Here is a 19,032-nt window from a genome sequence, read left to right as displayed (position 1 = left end):
GAGCACTCTACTATTGCAGACAATCTACTCTACAATAAATCACAATGGCGTATTGTCCTTCTGTCTCTTCCCATTCCTCCCCCCCCCCCCCTTTTCTTCCCCTCTCCCTTCTCCTTTTCATAGTATTAGGAATAAATGCATTTGTGAAAAATTGTAGCCCTGGAAGCAGTGCTTAAATGAGCATGCTGCAATGGGATCGTGTCTGAGTTGCAGCAGCTCAAGTGATGAGTTCTGAAATAATGTCTCAGTATTAACCTTGATGCCTAGATTTAAAGGTCACATTATTGCAACAAGGAAAGACCTTCTGGTTTGGGCACTAAATCTTAACAAGGGGGTTGTGGGGCTATGCCACAGCTGCTTGCAATACAAAAGCAAAACTAGCCTTCAGAGTAGAAAGAAATTTAGAGAGAAGGCTGGAAAAGTGGAGCAAGAGCTGAAAGCTCATCTGGCAGCTTAAGCTTTTCTCTTGCACTCCTGATTTGTGGTAAGTACTAGGAACGGGAAGTGAAATTCTGTTGTCCCATGATATTTATAGGATAAGTTTTCTAGTTGAAGGCTTATTCTGGGTCTAGAGATGAGAACAGTATATAGGAATGGAGGACTAATTACCAAGGGAAGCTGTGAAATGTAGTCTCCTGGGGAGTCATAAACACATGTTATGAAAGTTGGGAGGCAAGCTGAGAATGATCTAGGGAATCTAAAAGGACTGGATTCAGCTCCAAAATTCTCCTAGCCCTTTTCCTCTCAGAGTGAGGTAAGTTTTTAAAGCTATTTAATCTTAGAAATTTTCTGTGTGACTCTTCTCAGCCAATTTAGGTTGTGAAAGCATCTTGGTTGGTTCTTTCTTTTATGCTTTTTGTGCTTTAGGAAGTGCAGAGAGGCTTTACAGTACAGGAAGAACACACTGATCATTCTGGTTGGTTGTTCAGGTGCTTTCACAGAAGGTACAAAAAATGAATTCCAACAGGAATTCAGTCTATTGAGCAAAGCAGTCCCTACACTGTCTCTCTGGTTGATCACTGTGATGTACAGATTAGGGTTCTCGTGTTCGTTTGTACTGCTGACCGCTGCAAACAAAGGCATTGCTTGGGAGAGACATTTCTTCGTTTTGAGACATTGTCCTGGTTTCAGCTGGGATAGAGTTAACTGTTTTCCTAGTAGCTGGTACAGTGCTATGTTTTGAGTTCAGTATGTGAAGAATGTTGATAACACTGATGTTTTCAGTTGTTGCTCAGTAGTGTTTAGACTATAGTAAAGGATTTTTCAGCTTCTCATGCCCAGCCAGGGCATCTGACCCAAACTGGCCAACAATGTATTCCATACCATGGGACGTCCCATCTAGTTTAGGAACTGGGAAGTGGGGGGCAGGGATTTGCCGCTCGGGGACTGGCTGGGTGTCGGTCGGCGGGTGGTGAGCAATTGCCCTGCGCATCATTTGTACATTCCAATCCTTTTATTACTACTGTTGTCATTTTATTAGTGTTATCATTATCATTATTAGTTTCTTCTTTTCTGTTCTGTTAAACCATTCTTATCTCAACCCAGGAGTTTTACTTCTTTTCCTGATTTTCTCCCCCATCCCACTGGATGGGGGGGGAGTGAGTGAGCGGCTGCGTGGTGCTTAGTTGCTGGCTGGGGTTAAACCACAACAGACATCCTTCCCAGTTTGCTGGCTTGTGTCCTTCTCTCCTTTATCATTCACAACTGAACAACATTGTTGCAACAACACCAGCTACTGCTTCCATGGAAAAATGATTTTTAGGAAAACACATGGTCTATTTTCAGCTGATGTTCTCTTAAGGCGCCGGAACTGGGATTTGGGAAATGGTGCCAATACTGTGCAACCAAATAGAGTGCCACAGTCCACAAGTCAGCCTGAACTGTGTTTTCTGATGTTTTCTGCAGTCTGATGGTGAGCGGTCAAGAATGTCTTTTAGTTTTCTCCTTGTCCTGTGGCTCAGGACACGAGAAGCTCCAGGCTTCTGGAGTAGAGTGCTCTGGTAGCTGCATACAAATGAGCAGGCTGTGTCTTTTGGGAGGTGTAGGTCAGGACACGTGAAAAACAGCTCTGGTTCTTCCAGAAATAAATTCACCATGGCTGGAAAAGAGCTGAGTTCTTTTTCATGATTGCTATAGCACTTGAAAATTGCTTATGAAAACAAGGGGTAAAACTGTACATGGCAAAGCACCCAGAAGCCCATTAGCATGTTTTAGATAGGATAAAAACTAAATGCGAGGCAGGAATCCTGGAATGTGCTACAGTACTGAATTGGTGGACTGATTATTGTGAGTTTTTTGGGAGACACAGTAACCCACTTGCTGGGAAATGGTGGTGAGATTCAATTTTGCTGGGGGTGAAGGCTATAGAACAGACAGGACAAGAACACACCCATTCTTGAGGGTCTCTCTGTAGGGCTGTTGTATCCTTAAGTGCTTCAGCCCAAAGTGATCAGGAGGGTTATGGTCATACACGGAGTCGTGCTGGAGGGTGAGTGTCCTTCCTTTTGGCAGCGAGCTGCAACGAGAAAACACACGGTAGTTTTAAAGGGAGCAGGCAGATGGCAGTGTGTCTCCCTGATGGAATCAGAAACATCAATCTTCAGCTCCTCAGGCTCCCATAAGCTCTGCTCAAGACTTTGTCCACCTGCAGAGCGAGGGGCTGGCTAGAAACTTTTTGGCCTCTGTCTCTTTCCTAACAGAAGCTGATGCTAAATGCCCATTTAACAGGTGCATAACAGCAAGAAACAAGATCTGCCAGGAAAGAAGGCATCAGTGTAAGAAAAAATGACTGCTCCAGCTGCACCTGGGAAATTGTTGCTGTTTTTCAGAGGGAAAGTGTAAGATTGTCCAAAGAAATAAGTGATTGGATACTACAAACTTGTGCTTCATCCACAACAGGGAAGAAATGCTTGGAAACCCAGTAAAAAACGAGAGTGACCTTGGTTGTCCTGTTCCTCTGTACATAGTGGAAATCAGTGATAATCATAGAGATTAATGGAGGTGATTAATGGAGGAATAAAAGTTTAGGTCCCTTCTAACGACTGTGCTACATCTTTCTATCAGTGGAAGCTCAGATTACTGATACAGAGAAGATGTGTCTTGCCTGACCATCAGCCAGTCTCTCTCTTCTGACTTATCTCTTTCCAAGCATCCCAGAGTACTTTACCTATCCTTGCATGCTGCTCTCCCAGTTGCTGTTCTACACCTGCCATGCCCACATGCATGCAGCAAACAGCTTGTAGCAAGTTCTTCCTCCATTGCCTTGCTGGTTTTTTTTTTATCTGTTGTCTCTCCACCCTGCTGTTAACTCCCTCTGACTGAACTACGTTATTATACAGGCTGAACATGTTGCTTGGTAAATATCTATAATGGTGCTGAAGTGCCATGAGAGCATCAGGAGGTTTTTTTATTCTTCTCTGGGATGTTACAGTCAAGCTTTCCAGTGTAGCACCTGTCCATCCTTCCTCCTTCAATATCTAGATGCTTACTACAGCCCAGGGTGGGGATGAGTGGGTAGATGCTGATAGCTATACATAAACTGGGGTGAGATGAGGTGCAGCATCCTTCCCAGAGTCTCTTCTTTCTGTTCCAGGGTACACCTACTACTTTTTCCAGCCTCCCTTGGCTTTGTTCTACTTCTCATCTATACATCTGTCTTTGTATCTTGCTTCAGTTCTGTCTTAAGGCCTGGGCAGCTCATCACTAAGCCCTCCTTTGCCTGCAAGAGGCCTAGGTGTGGAGGGGCATACCCCAGCTGGAGCCTGTTTGAGCGGCGGTGAAAGGCGAGGGCTGCCCTCCATGTCACTCTTAGCCATGGGTTCTATTGCTTTTAGTGAACTCACCCCCCCAAACTAAAACAGGCAAACCATTCCCAGTTTTGGGGGAGTGGAAGAAAACTGGACACCTGCTATTTAAGCGCAGACAAGTGCATACCTAGGGGTTTGCAGGCTGAAGGCGGTGTGATGGACCAAACCGGACACTGCCGCTCGGCACCTCGAGCCACACGATGGCGATGTTATTTTAAGGATCCACACTCGCACTGGCGCTTAATCCAATATTTATTTTTGGCGAGTAATTTGTTTATCAGCAGGTTATTTTAATCTAATTTTGGTTGTATTTGTTATTCCTGACTATCTGTACTTCTCAGAATTAGCAGCTTGCACGTCTTCAAGGAAATTAGCTAGAGCCGATCTAGGAGGCATTTGCTCAGCGGATATTGAAGGAAAGGGCTAGGGAAATGGGCAGGGCCCTTGTTGCAATGCTTGCCTAGTAAAATTGTAATAAGCAATTTAAAAAGACAGGTTGTGGTGACCCTTTGATCATGCTTATTTCATCAAGACAATTGCGTGTGCTAACAGCAGTTATTGCCGATGGCCTTTCCCCTCTCTTTCTATATCTTTTCCTTCCTCCTTTTGTCTTCTTTATCTTTTTGCCTTCCTTTTTCCTGCCCCCAGCCTTTCATCTCTCATTTCCTGCTCTTTCCTCCCATCTTCCATTAACTAACCTTTATTTAACCTTTCACCTGCCTTTTTTTTTTTTTTTTTCATCAAAGCATAAGGATTGTCTTGTAGCTGGCGGGATAAAATAATCAGTGTCATTCTTTTCCATTTATGCTGGCATCAAGGAGGGGCAAGGAACTCTGTGAGAAACAGAAAGTGATGTTCTAGCACATAAGTAGATTATGGTTTCTGAAAGGCCTGCACCCTCTATGTCTGAATTCATAATGCTTTGCAACAGATCTACTGATGCAGGTCTTTGATCTTGTGTCAAAACAGCCGTACGGTTAAACCATGTCAGTTCCTGTAGCCAACAGAATGATGTCTGTGACTTGCCTAATATTTTGCCAGGTACCCATTTCTCACAATCAGTTTAAGACTTTGTTACCCACCTCTGGATTCAAACTCCATTATCAGTCTGGCCCCAAATCTATTATCACAACTTGCAGGGTATTGTGATCAGAGTTGAATTTTGCAAATAGTTCCTTTCATAATAATTTAAAGTAAGTTCTGTGTCTATCTTTTCTTCCTGAATTTCAGAATGCAAATAGTCTTGATTCTATATTTTTAAGCTGTCTCTTTTGAGAAGAGCCACTTTATGGGGAAAAAAAAAATTTTTTTTGAATGTCCTTTATATTCCCTTCCCTGAGACTGCTCTTCATTCGTAGACATATCCCAAACTGAAAGTAACTCGGTACTCCAGAGAAAAAGGTTGGTTTCATCTCCTGGGGCATGGCAGCTTCCCACTGTTTTGTTCCTCAGGGTGGGTATAATAGAACCAAAGTGTCAAGGAGCTGCATTATTCTCTGTTGACATCCTTAATAGTGATTGCTTACTGCCTTTTTCTTGGCATGGGAAGTGTTTGTGCCTCCAGTGATGATCTGGCTTCAGAAAATTCAGTGGCTGAATTTGAGGAAGTCTTCCAAATTCTAGGATCCTTATTTGAACCCTTTCAAACTGCTTTGGTCAGAAAAATCAAGCTGGAAATTTTGTGCAAATTTATCTTTTGTGGATTTCCAGCTTTCTGTTGACTTACAACAAGAAGATGCTGTGAAGCTGAAAAATAAAGGAGAAAAAGGAAAGCTTTTTGAAAAACAGTTTCCTTCTGGGGTTAGTTCAAAAGTTTTGGAAGGGATTGGTTTGCTCCTTCTTAATCTTTACATGTGAACCATGTAACAAAGGCAAATAAGAGAAGAATCATCATGTCATAATACAGTTTGCATGACTGCCACTGAATTGGCCAACACCTGGAACTAAAACAGATGTTTTGGAGTAGAAGGAATGAGCTGTTCTTGTAGTGAAGCTAAGCTTGTGGCTGATTCCTGGTCTAGGAGCAAAACATGGCACTTGTAGTTGCTAGTACATCCTGCCTGTGTTCTCTACCTTTGTGCCAGTGTTATTCGTCTGTCCTAAATGCTTAAGTAAACGCCTGGATTCTGAAGTTTACAGGGCGCAATTACAGTAGTCTTCTGGCTTCCAACAAGATTTGAGCTAATACCAGCTTCTTGCTGGAGCTGTAGAGCCCACTGGGTCTGAATTCATTCCAGCACTTGATGGGTGACTAGGTTTCTCCATGGAGACAATTCATTTTGCTTCTATAGTGAACCCTCATGCTTATCTCTAGCAAAAATGGCCTCTCAATGACTGAATAAAATAGCTGGTTTCTCTTTGCTTTAGGATATATCTTGCATCTTTTATTCCCAAGAGGCAATCACTAGAGCAGAGTGGGGAAGTTGGAGATTTTCTTATTCCTTTCACTGCTTTAGGGGCCACAGGGTTAATTTAGCAGAGCATTCTTATCTCCAAACTGTAGCAACTGTATGTTCTTGGCATAATGAATCAGCTGAGTGGCATCAACAAAGAGATTTAAGCAGATAGACAGAAAGATAAATATCTCTTTGTTCTGCCTGGTAAGTAGTGCATTGCTCATCATGTTTCAGGTTGACTGTAATTCAGTTTTGTGATTAAATATGCTGCGTGTTTTCCAGTGGTCCCTGTGTTCCTGGCAAACACTTCAAAGGGGACTGGAATGCGAGGGAGGCTTCAGTAATGTCCACAGAAACACTGGCAGTCATGAGACTTTTATCTACTAGACTGAAACCCTGGCTTTAGAGTCTGTCCTTGTCCCCCAGCACAAAATTAGAATTCTGTCAAAACTGGGGGTTTCTTTGTAGTGTGGTGCCCTTGCTAATTTAAATGCATCTTTTACCATTTGATGCTTCTGCACATTGGCCATGCATCCTTGTCAAATGTTTCTGGCTAACTGCACAGATTATTCAGACCAGATATTCTGCACTACAGTGCTTAAACTTTCACTGGTTAGCAGCACTGCCCTGGAAGCCAGAAGTGAAGGGTCAGTTCTGGAAGTGTGGGAAACTAAGAAGACATTGAGCATTCCCCTGTCACCCGTCCCAGCCTCAGCAGACAGAACTGAAACTCTTGGCAAAGAAAATAGTATGCCAGTGACAGGTTTGGGGAAGGTGGTGAAGATAGTGCTCTCCTGGCAACTCTGACAGAATAAGATTAGGAAGACAGACTATCGCAGGAGAAGAGTCAGAGATCACTCAGACAGATCTGGTCTAGTAGTTAGTTTACTGAGTTTTAATCAGTAAATTTAGGTGTGTAAAATATTTAATAAGTACAGATGGATTGGTGGTCAATACTCTACTATTTACTACACTTAAAATTAGTATGGGATACAAAGATTATTGTCTAAGCTTGCTGTATGTATCTTAAATGTTACATGCATGCAAAAAATTTCACTTACAAACCCATCAATGTCTGGTGTTGGGTAAGGGATCTCTCAGCCTCGAGGGGTAACATGGAGAGGCATCCCTACTCAAGGGGAGATCATTGCCATGCAGCCACCTGCTGTGGAGGGAGAGCTCAACAGGCCCTGTTGTCTACAGATATGTATAGCATAAAGTGGTTAATTTGTATTCAGATTTTCTGCTGTTAATGCAGTTTTGGCTGCTTATCAGCCCAGTTTCCAGGCAAACTGTTTTTTTGGGGGGTTTGGTCCTGAGTTCTTACTGATAGCTTCACACAATAGGATTAACTTGAGTTAGGCTTACTTTCTGCCTGGACCAAAGTTCACTTGGTTCAAACAGGAGGAGTGCATCTGTCACACAGGCCAAGGATGAATCAAAATAGGAAGCACCATCCCTGGGTACTTCTGAAAGCTGCATGGAAGGAGAACTTCCATTTCCACTGAACACTGGCCACATCCAGGGAGAAGGAAAGGGACTAATGAAAGAATAACAGAAAAAGGGTCAAAAGACATTGGACATTTTACCACTTACCACACAGATCATGCATGCTTGCTCCGGGAGGCGTGGGTTCTTGCTGCCTACAAATCTGTGCAGTGCTGCTTGTACCTGTATGATTAATTTCCACCATCTGTATTTGTGCCAAAATATAGATAGATACCCATGCAGGTGTATGCCTAGATGGAGAGACCAACAGACACAGACAGGTGGGGAGGCCTCCTTTTTCCATTCTGCCTTCTGGAGATCTTGGCATACTTCCTCCTTCATTTATTCACTACTTGATTGACTATACAACTGAAAAAAAAGGAAGAAAAAAATAAGAAAAACACTGACAACACAGGAGAGCAGAGGAGAATCAATGAAATCAGACAGGAGAAACAAAACAAATGGTTTTTTTCATCTGTTCAGCAAGTAATTCTCATTGTTTCCGATCAAAGTGCTGAGGAAACTGTAGTCCTGCCTCTTCCGTCTCCTCCTTACAGAACAGACTATCTCAGCTTCACTTTTCAAAGCAACTGTTTTAATCATAGAAGTGGTAAGTACTACAAAAAACATGAGGGGAAACATAGCAAAGTTATTTTGCTCAGCTTCCTCCATGTTTTTAATCTGGTGATAAAACTGAGGCATGGGACAGTTAATGTGTTCTGGTCCCTACGGAGCTGGGATCCCAATGTGGAAGTCTGTCTTGAAAGACGTGAGGAAAACATCACAAACACATTTTTATGAGAATTCTTTTTTTCTTAAACATAAATTCCCCAAGAAACTCTACCCACAGTGCTTTCCAATATTTCCCTTGTCCTATCGGCATTGACACAGAAAGCTTAGACTTCAGCACAGAGTGCTAGGGCCTATAAATCCCTAGATCTAGTCCAATTTCATCTGCCTCTAAACAGTTCAGGGAAGCTCTGAGTCTGATCCAAATTGTCCCTGCCTTATACTCCCTGACTCTCTTCTTCTTGTCATGTTTTATATACTTATTGACTTTTACAGAGCTTCCTGAGTAATTCTTCAAGGAAGATTGACTGATTTAAGGGGTTAGTCATCCTGCAGGTTAGTAAACATGACAGCTGGTTGAGGATTAACAGGAAATCATGAATAAAATCATTGGGATTGATAAGGGATTCTCAAGCAATTAAAGTTTTCTTGCAGAAAGTCAAATAGAAAGAAGAAACAGAGTGAAGGTCAAAGGAGAAGGATGACCTTCTACATGCTGACAGCCACTGAGCCCTGAAATAGAAGATGTACTGGCAGAGTTAGTTAACAACAAGGGGATAAAGTGCTAGAGAGAACTGCAGGCCAAGGTGTAGGAGACTGGGAAGAGCTGTGTAAGACTGGAAGAGCTGTGGGACCAGCAGGTCGGTGCAGAGGCATGTCAACAGGGTGGTGTGAAGATGCAGAGCAGGATTAAAATGAGTTGGCAGACTGGTCTGGGGGTACTGTTTGTTGCCTGCTCTGTGGTGCCAATGGTAGAGAAAATTGCAGGACGAGACCAGGTAGCAAAACTACCTTCCAATCCCTTCTCCAGGTAAGAGTTTTCTAATGTATTGTAGAGAGCACACTGAGACAACCTCAGGTGATTTCCTTCCCCTTTCCAATACTTCCATCTGCTTCATCACTGGGACTGAGTTTTGCTGCCTACCAGCTGCTTCCTGCTTACTCTCTCCATGATTTCCCTTGTTACTGATTTTCTTCATGCATCTTTCGGTTCTCTCTCTTAACCTCTAGCAGCTTCTCCTGTCCTGTAAATCCCCACTGATGACTTTGACGTTCCAGGTGTGAGAGGCTCTGGCACTTTGTTTAATGAACTGGAAATGAATTGGAGCCTACTAGCTCTGGAGAACTCATACCAAGAGCCATCTGTTGTGAGCTGCAAATGCTGATTGGTATTCAGGGAGCTGAGTTCCAGTCTTACGTATGTTACCTGGCCCCTTGGTTGATTACTGAGCTCCTGATAGCTTCTAATGTGTGTCACTGTGAGGAATGTCAAGACCAGTCAGGAAAATATGTTTAGGCAGGGTTGGTTTGAAGGGAGGGAGCCTAGAGTCTGGTGTGGCTTCATGTTTGTCCTGTGGGGCAGGGCAAGGAACGCAGTAGGTGAAGGGGTGTGTTTTAGAATACTCGGCAGAATTTGTATTTTATCACGGATTTTATAATCTCCTTTTATTCTGATATCCTGGAGCTACGTGATTAAGGGAACAATACAGCTTTCCTTTTGTATTTTTATAAAGCTTATTTTTTAAATTTTTTTTTTTATTTTCTTGCCCATCCAGTAAAGCCTTTAAACATTACCTGAATGTGACCTTTAAAATCTCAGAGCCAGAAAGCAACAGCAAAAAAGCCCAAACTGCTGTTGCTCATATTGCTATTTTGTTAATTTTTAAATACTGTGGGTTTCCAGAATAATTTGATTCATGGCTTTCATTACATAGGTATGTGTGGCATTACATTTAGAAGTTAAACATGATTTTGCTGGCTGCGACAGGATTGTGCAGCTACAGGGTTTCTGGATTTGTTGTTCTCAGCAAGGTGTGCTGTACTTCAGTCCTGAGAGAACTCTGTGAAGACTAAATGACCTGCTCTTGACTAATCTTGCTGTTCTTTAGCTTTTCTCACTCCTCAGGACCTTCTTTAGTTTCAGGAACTCTTATGGTGCTGCAATTGGAATTAAGTTTATTAGCACTTGGAAGGAGATACAGGCTCTGCCTTTTCCCCACCCATCGTTTGGTTCATCTGGAGGGTTCTGGAGCAGCCATTTCCACCTAGACAGGAGACACTGCTTCATTTTTTTTCATGTATGATTCCAAGAGCCTAGCTCAGGCTTAGCAAATAACATCCTAAATTGTAAAAACAAAAAACCCAACCAACCAAAAAAACCAATTTAACTGATACTATTAAGCAAGAATGAGCAGGTGTTAAAGTCTGAGTTTGACCACTGAGTAGCCACATGGGTATCAAACAGAGAGTAGTGGAAAGAGTTTAATTCAGCCTTTTCTCTTCCTTTTCAGAGTCTAACAGCCGACGGGCAGTGAACAGAGGCTACCTGGGTGGATTGCTGAGACTCTATCAAGACTGGCATCACAATGATGTCTCCAACGACTACATTCATATTCGTAGGGGTCTCCTGCTCTGCCTAAAGCACATCACCAACATCCAGCTGGGCAGGGAGACTTTCCTTGGTTCCCGGGGCATGGAGATTCTCTTCACAAGTGTACAGGTAAATGGTGCTTTTGTGCTTAAGTGAGATGGACTGGTAGTTAGTGCTGGGTTCTACCTCACAGTGCAGGAAATTCCATAGTTTTATCCTGAATTTATATAACGTATCAATGAAAAAAATGATAATATTAAAATAAAAAGTATTGACTTTTTCACAGTTATTACTTCAGATAAGCTGAAATGTTTCTGTTTAAAACTAATTTTAATTCCTACTGAGCCTCATGGGAATTGTAGTTCAGGCTTTTTAATGATTCTTTTTCTTCTTTTTTCCTCCTCCCCTGTGGATCCTGCTGTTTGCTTGGACCTCCACTCCCAAAGAACAGTGCAGTGTCTCCACAGAAATGTTGCTTAGGTGTTTCACAAGATGTTTCCTTTCAGGTATCCAGATGGATAATTCCACCCAATCAGTCTTTTAAACAAAAAAGTGTTGATTTAGCCAGGCCTTTACTAATGAGAAACATCCATCAACTGTTTTTCAGGAGGCCCAATTTTAATCTTGTGAAACATTAATGTGGGTTCATCAAGAAAGATGACATGGTCCTGAGGACAGTGTCGTGGTTTAAGCCCAGCTGGCAACAAAGCACCATGAGGCTGCTGGCTCACTCCTCACCCCCGGTGGGATTGGGAGGAGAAAATATAAAGAAAAGCTCCTGTGTTGACACAAGGACAGGGAGGGATCACTCACCAATTATGGTCACAGGCAAAAACCAGACTCAACTTGGGGGAAAAAAAGATCAATTTAATTTACTATCAATCAAATCAAAACAGAATAATTAGAAGTAAAGCTAAATCTTAAAACACCTTCTCTCCACCCCTCCCTCCTTCCCGGCTCAACTCCACTCCTGATTTTCTCCACCTCCTCCTGCCAGCAGTGCAGGGGGATGGGGAATGGGGGTTGGGGTCAGCTCCCCACACCTTGTCTCTGCCGCTCCTTCCTCCTCGGGGGAGGAGGACTCCTCACTCGTCCCCTGCTCCAGCGTGGGGTCCCTCCCATGGGACACAGTCCTCCACGAACTTCTCTGGCATGGGTCCTTCCCATGGGCTGCAGTCCTTCACGAACTGCTCCAGCGTGGGTCCCTTTTATGGCCTGCAGTCCTTCAGGAACAGACTGCTCCAGCGCAGGCTTTCCTATGGAGTCACGGCCACCTTCGGGCACAGCCACCTGCTCTGGCATGGGCTCCTCCACAGGCTGCAGGTGGGCATCTGCTCCACCGCTCACCTCCATGGGCTGCAGGAGGACAGCCTGCTGTCTCACCGTGGGCTGCAGGGGCATCAACCTCCTCCTGTGCCCCTCTTCCCCCTCCTTCTTCACTGACCTTGGTGTCTGCATAGGGGTTTCTCTCACATTCCAATCCCCTCTCTGCTGCAGGTTTCCGCTTCTTAAATACGTTCTCCCAGAGGTGCTGCTGCTGTCGCTGGTTGGTTTGGCCTTGGCCAGCAGCAGGTCTGACTTGGAGCCAAGGAAGCTTCTAGCAGCTTCTCACAGGAGCCATCCCCCCCGCTACCAAAACCCCACCACACAAACCCAAAACAGATGGGATCCCTGTAAGGTATAGAAGGGGCACGTACAGAACAGTAACGGTTTCCTCTGAGTCTCTCAGCCACATGCTTCCTTAGCTGCCTTTGGAGAAATCACTTATAGAGACACCTTCAGTTCTTGACCCAAGTGATTCCACAAGGAGTGTTTCCATTGTCATTCTCACCAGCCAGTGCAGTATCGCATTCTAGCACCATCGCAGACAGAATGAAAAACATGTCCCCTTCTCCTCCAGAAATCCATTGCCTTATGATCCAGTGTATTTGCTTCTTCACCTTTCCCATTGCTGTCATGTACAATTCTCCTGTGACTGAAAGATATTTCTTACTAGTAGTAGATGGTAGACTGGTAGAGTTTTTTCACTTTGTTTTTCTCATGAAGAATTGACCACTTCTTCAGCTGTGATGAGGTGGCCAGGACCAGCAGATCTTTCAAGGGAGTATGGCCTCTGTTAATGAGAAGTCCCTGGTCTGCAGAGACTTGAATAGGGTGGATGGCAACAGCTGCTTGAGGGTAGATGTCAGCTCATTCCCTCTTAAGAGCCTTCTACAGCCCATGTAGTTTTCTGAGCTAACATCTCCTGATAGCTCAGCCTGGGAGCAACCCCATGGAAAATGCAGAGATGGGGTCACCTTGGGTGAACAAACAGGAAATGACATACTAAGACTCCAGTGAACACTGATAAGGCTAATCCTTCCAGAGGTTAGAAGTGGAGCAGAAATGACAGCTTCAGGGGCCTCCAGTTTCCTTTTCTTCTACTGTGCGCTACTAGGGAGATCTTGGAAGGGGAATTACCAAGGTTAATAAATTCAAAGCTCAACGTTCCCTCACCGTTCCTTTGGGATGTTGTCAGTCTTCCGAGGGATGTTGTCAGTTGTCCGGTGTCTCTCTAAGACATGAAGTGTTGGGAGGAGTCTGGCAGCCCTAGGAGGTCTCACTCATGCTCTTCCCTCCTCTGACCTGAGGTAGAGGCTGCTGCTGCTACTAAAATCTTTATAATCTTCATGGTAGACAGAAAATGGGAAATCTATTCTCCTGAGAGGAACTGCAGGCTATAGTAAGAGAGAAAGAGATGGAGGCAGGGTAAGACAAACAACTCCTGCTTGGGAAAGCAATAGCTCTTCGTATGTGTATGCAGTATTTTAGTGCCTTTAGGAATTTGCTGGTTGTGGTGATTAGCCTTAACCAAACTCTGAGCAGCTAATGAGACTTTAAAGGTGTTAAAAACTGCTAGAAAAGTTCTGCTGAAACTTTAAAATTCTTTTTTAAAATCTATTGAAATGGAAACAGTTTTGCCGAGATGGGTTTGTTTTAACAACCTCCAGTGGAGCTCCTATTTACAAGGCCGGTTTTCAATTGAAACCTCTCTAGCTGCTTATTGTATGGGCTGATGGACAGCTGAAATACCTGAGCTTTTAATAGCCCTTAAGCCTATGTCTTTACAGGAAGAGCCAATAGTTCACAGTTTGTCTCCTTATACAGATTAGAAGTGACTGCTATTTTATTTGAGGAAAATTTAGAGATATTTTAGGAGAGTTTAGAGAGATTTTGGGTTCTGCTTCTACCTGGAATGAAAAATAATTTTAGATAATGAAATCATTTGTGGAAACGAAGCACACTGTGCTCCCATTTCTTTTTCCAAGCTCCACTTAGACTTTCATGGCAGCTAAACGGTATATTCGCATCAAGAACTGGCTGGCTTTGTGTGCAGAGACAGGAGCTGCCTACTCTGAGACAAGAAAACAGGTCTGTATCTGCTTTAGGAGAGACTGGTGCATGGAACATTATTTTGCTCTTTTATCATTTATCCATTTGATTTCTTAAGCTTGCCTGGTTTCTCTTCAGGCTTCCTGTACTAGGGTCTACTCTTGGATAATATTATCCTATACTCCACTCTATATTTCCCAGTAGTAGCATCCGTTAGCATCATTACCTTTTGCTTTACTGTCGTATTGAAACCTCTGTTTTTGTATATATCACTCACCTACCATAACATCTGGACTATTCCAGGTTCAGTAGAGAAAAGATTGAGTGTGGAGGCTAAAAAGCAGATCTCCTGAATTCAGGTTAGCTTTACATGAGTTTTATGAGCTAAAGACTCATTCTCTTCCCTCATTCACAGTATCCCACTGCAAAATAAATGGGATAGTTTACACATGTACAAAGAGGTCTCCTGTCTATTTCTCGAGTATCAGTAAAAAAGGCTTTTCCAATACAGTGATGGTACACTTTTGTCATCTGTAAACTGTGTTATCTTGGAATCTGAGAGCACTTTCTGAACAGTAATGAAAACAGTCCCACATATTCCCTGAAAGATATCTGAAGGCTTGTTTGCACGTGTAAGGTAATTTGCTGTAAGGAAAAATATGATTTTGAAACAGCATCATAAAATAACTCCATGTGTGGAAGTTCATTGTCTGGATGAACACGCCTTGTTCTTGACTATCTCAGTTCACTTGGCAGTGAACTAAGATGGCTGGTCCAAGGCAGGCATTTATACAGTCCTGTGTTCACCAGTTCCTGTGTAAAAACAATAGTTTTAGTAAACTATAGTAAGACTGTTCAAGAATGTTACTCTGTTCTCACATGTAGGCAAACTTTCCTTATCTTTTCTTTAATAACAAGCAAAGGCAACCAAATACCATGTGAAAGAGTGAATAAATTGAAATACTGGAAATAGAAACCAGTTCTTAGTGTGTGCTCTAACCACAATAAAACTTTCCTTGGAGATGTTTTCAAAATTGTCTTTTCTCTCCCCCTTGTTCCTAACAGCCAGAGATCTAGAAATACATATTAAGATTCTTGTAGTGAGTCTTGTAAGCATGTCAGCTTTAGATGATTTTTCTAGCCTCCCTACAGGAATCCTGGTTAATCCTGCTGAATCTTATAATGCCATTCAATCATACATGAGAAAACAATAAAATCCTGTACAACCAAAAAAGCCCCAATACAGCTATTTTCCTGTTCCTGATTATAATAAAGTACTTTATGTTCTTTGGTCGTCTTCCTGGTTCTGCTGAATATTTTTTTTGTCCAGCCCAAATCCTAACTATGGGCTGTCAGACAATGGCACAAAATATCTGTTCTGCCCTCTGGGCTGTTCAATTTTATCTGTGGTGATGGGATGCAAATATATTAAATGGCATTGGAATGTATTGTAATATTTCTCTTTGGCCTTATAGCACATTCATGCTGCTTATTTGACTTGGATCCCTGTTCTGACGAGCTAAATCTTAGTCCCAAGCCACTAAAGATAACATGCTGATAGGCACGGTACAACTTGTGAACTTAAGTAGGATACTACATTGGTTAGTCAATCTGTCTGATGGAGGCTGTGGTATAGATGTGCTGTGCTTGGGGAAATCTGAAGGCTTTGTTTTCTGAGCATCGCACCTATTAGTTTTAAACAACTTCAGCTTTGTGCAGCAGCTGTAACTTGCTTATCCAAACTCACTGTCTCTATTACATTGAAGACCTACACCTTCTGTGATCTCCCAGGGCTTCTTTGCTTTTAGTTCTGTGGGGGGTTTTTTGTTTGTTTGTTTTTTGTTAACGAAAGACCAAGGAGTTCACTTGCATAGCATGGTAATAAAAATACAAAAATATTCTATGTCTTCAAAGTATATCTGGGCTCTCATAGCTCCTTACACTTCTATTTCCTAATTTGGATTATAGGAGTAGAAAACATGGGATGCTGCAGGAATTCAGTATTTTACGATTAGGTAATATATAGTGGTCTTTCAGACTAACTATTGGGCCTAATGCTTAACCATATAGAATAGCATACAGTGGGAATGCTCTCTTTGAGTATACATTATGTACACCGAATACAGTGAAATAGTGGTGTTAACTGTGCTAGTTTACCTGTGTTAGTTTTGGCATGAGAGCTCTGGGTATAGTTGTGGTGAGGATGCAGAAGCACAGATTTTGGCATGTGTTGGCAGCAAAAACATGTATATGGGCTCCCTGCAGGATTTTTTTAATTGATGTTAAAGAACATCTCGCTTCAGTGCTACTGTCACCTGTGTTAGCTAGGATATTTTAGCTTTTGCTACTATCATGCCTTCCTTCAATATACCCTGACTATAATGTCTTAGAGCAGAGCTAGAGGATGCTGTCTCTTCTAAATGACATGCATCAGTGGAAGTCCCCTGAGGTCAATGCTAGCCTGTATTTCTGTAAGAAACGGACTGCAAAACTTGAGGTCTTGCTGTTCCAGGCGTATTTCTTTAATGGTAAGAAGGCGGGGGGGAGCAGAAAAAAAAAAGAAACCATAAATAAGCCATAAATATAAAGATTTCATATTCTAATCAGAAGAGTGTCTCTGCTCTGGGGGATTGTGTATTATGGGCAGGATAACTATAAGAGACAATTCTTAACATCATTCTCCTTTGGTTCCTAGGACTGTTTATCTTGCAAAAATCTGGATCCTATCATAACTACTGTAACTCAGATTCTGCGAAAGTGCTACCCCAAGGAGCCTCTGCCTGTGGCAACAGTAAGAAGTTCCTATTCCTTCCCTCTTCCTGGGAATGTCAAGGCTGAACCTCCGTGTGAGGGATCTGAAGGTAAATGGCTGAAGGGTGAGTTCAGTAGGAGGAAAAGGGGCATGACATGAGAATTAAATGTGGGATCTGGGGAAGGTAGTCTTTGCAGATTAGTCCTGAGGTTTACAGTTAAAATTAATTGGATGGCCTACAGTGTCACTCACTAGAGATGAGACTACTCCCAGGTGTTCTTGAAGCTTGGAGATTCTATTTGGAGAATGAATGAGAGAAGATTGAAGGGAGCAAGGAAAAGGGGAAAAAAAAATCCTTCTATTATCCAAAAAACAATGGAACAGACTGGGCATGGCAGAGGCTGGAGATGCCGCTGCCCCACAACAACAACAGAGGAAGACATGATTGTGCCTGTGCATTACTGTTTGGGGAGGGAACACTGCCCTGCATTTTTTTCGGTAAAGAATTGTAGGAAGTATTATCCTTTTTCCTTTCTAAAATAAAAGCAGGTAGCAGTCACACTGCATGAATAAAAGATGTGACACTTGCTGAAAAGCAGAACTTAAGCACAGGCAGGATAGCCGCTCCACAGAACAGGAGGAACGGCAGACTCCATAATACACACAAGCAATTTCTCTCTTGCTTTCAGTTTCATATGGAAGATGCTCAAATACTATAATGATGAGAGCACTAAAACACCCTAATCTAGATAATATAGATTAAGAGCATCCTGTAATAGCATTGCAGCCAAGCAGAAAATCTCTGTATTGCTTTGTAATATGAGTTGGATCCATATCATGGTGACATTTGTCATGGTTTTGAAAGGCAGTGTTCAAGTCCAAGAGAACAGAGCTTTAAAAAGTGGGAGATTTAGTGCCAAATTCATTTATACTAGATTAACAAATGAAATCTGCTTTAATCAGGGTTGTGTTGGGTTGTAGTTTGAAGGCGTGTGGCACACATAGAAGAGATTGCACAGATTTCTGTGGAGGGCCTGGGAGGAATATCAGGTTGAATGCCTTTGCCTCTACCTCTTTTCTACTTCTTCAGGTGACTATGAAAGTGATGGAGAGGAAGAGGCTGAAAAAGACCTGGATAATGACGATGGGGAGAGTAAGGAGGAAGTAGGTATATAAGCCATACTTTCCTTAATGATCCACATACTGGAAAGTAAAACTTCTCATTGTTCATTTTGACATCCTGATAAGCTGTCTAAGCAGAGAATGTACATATGCATGTGGTTCTACACAAACACACTACAGGAATAATAGAAAGATACTTGAAAGAAGAAAAAGAGAAAGCACTGACTTTCATTGAAGAGAGTCCCTTGCATTTATCTTATTAATTGCCATGCTTGTCACCCAGGATGGTGTGAGTTTGGTGACTTCTCTGTTCCTGCAGAGAGACTGACCAGTGATTATTAGAATCACATGCACAGTCAGGGATAAATGATGAATTTTTGATTCCTTTACGTGTAGACCAGAAATGGCACTCGGGGTGGGGGACCTGAATTATCACCTGGGAAAGACTAACCCTCTCTTCCCATATCAGAACATATTTGGGCTGTGCACCTACCCTAAGAAAAAAGTTAGTTCTCTTAGGCCACAGCTGAACCTATATTTCTCCTTTATTTGCTGCTGCACACAGACAAATAATACAATGAATTATTCAATACTTATCTGACTTCTCCCTTTGCACTCTTCCTGCCATGACCTAACTGGCAAAAAACCCAACCCTACCAGCTGAGGATGAATGCAAACTTTTTTTGTGTGAAAATACATACAAGCACATATGCAAATGTGAAGTAGTGAATGCTGCTAATAAGTCTTATCCACATAAAGTGATTTGGGAAGGCAAATTAAAGAAATGAAGTTGCAAATACAGTCTAATTAGATATGATTGAGTCTTCTGTGGAAGGGTGTTTTCATTACTTGCCCTGTCTTTTTCTCCTCAAGTATTAAACTGATGTTAGCCAATGAAAAAAGGAAGTTAACCCCCCCCACACATTATCTCAGTGT

The 19,032-nt window shown here is 42.5% G+C and overlaps 1 protein-coding gene across 1 annotated transcript in view; it reads left to right on the top strand.

Annotated features, from left to right (window-relative positions):
* AGBL1 (AGBL carboxypeptidase 1) overlaps positions 1-19,032 on the top strand; it is a 300,223-nt gene that overhangs the window by 50,441 nt on the left and 230,750 nt on the right. Inside the window, exons 7-9 of the mRNA XM_069798469.1 lie at positions 10,771-10,979; positions 16,918-17,083; positions 18,065-18,138. Of these exons, the coding sequence (XP_069654570.1) occupies positions 10,771-10,979; positions 16,918-17,083; positions 18,065-18,138 (449 nt within the window). The remainder of the gene's footprint in view (positions 1-10,770; positions 10,980-16,917; positions 17,084-18,064; positions 18,139-19,032) is intronic.

This window comes from Haliaeetus albicilla, chromosome 12 (genome assembly GCF_947461875.1).
Source record: "Haliaeetus albicilla chromosome 12, bHalAlb1.1, whole genome shotgun sequence".
NCBI classification, from domain to species: Eukaryota; Metazoa; Chordata; class Aves; order Accipitriformes; family Accipitridae; genus Haliaeetus; species Haliaeetus albicilla.
The sequence above is the reverse complement of the archived record's forward strand: the minus strand, read 5'-3'. Positions and strand labels throughout refer to the sequence as shown.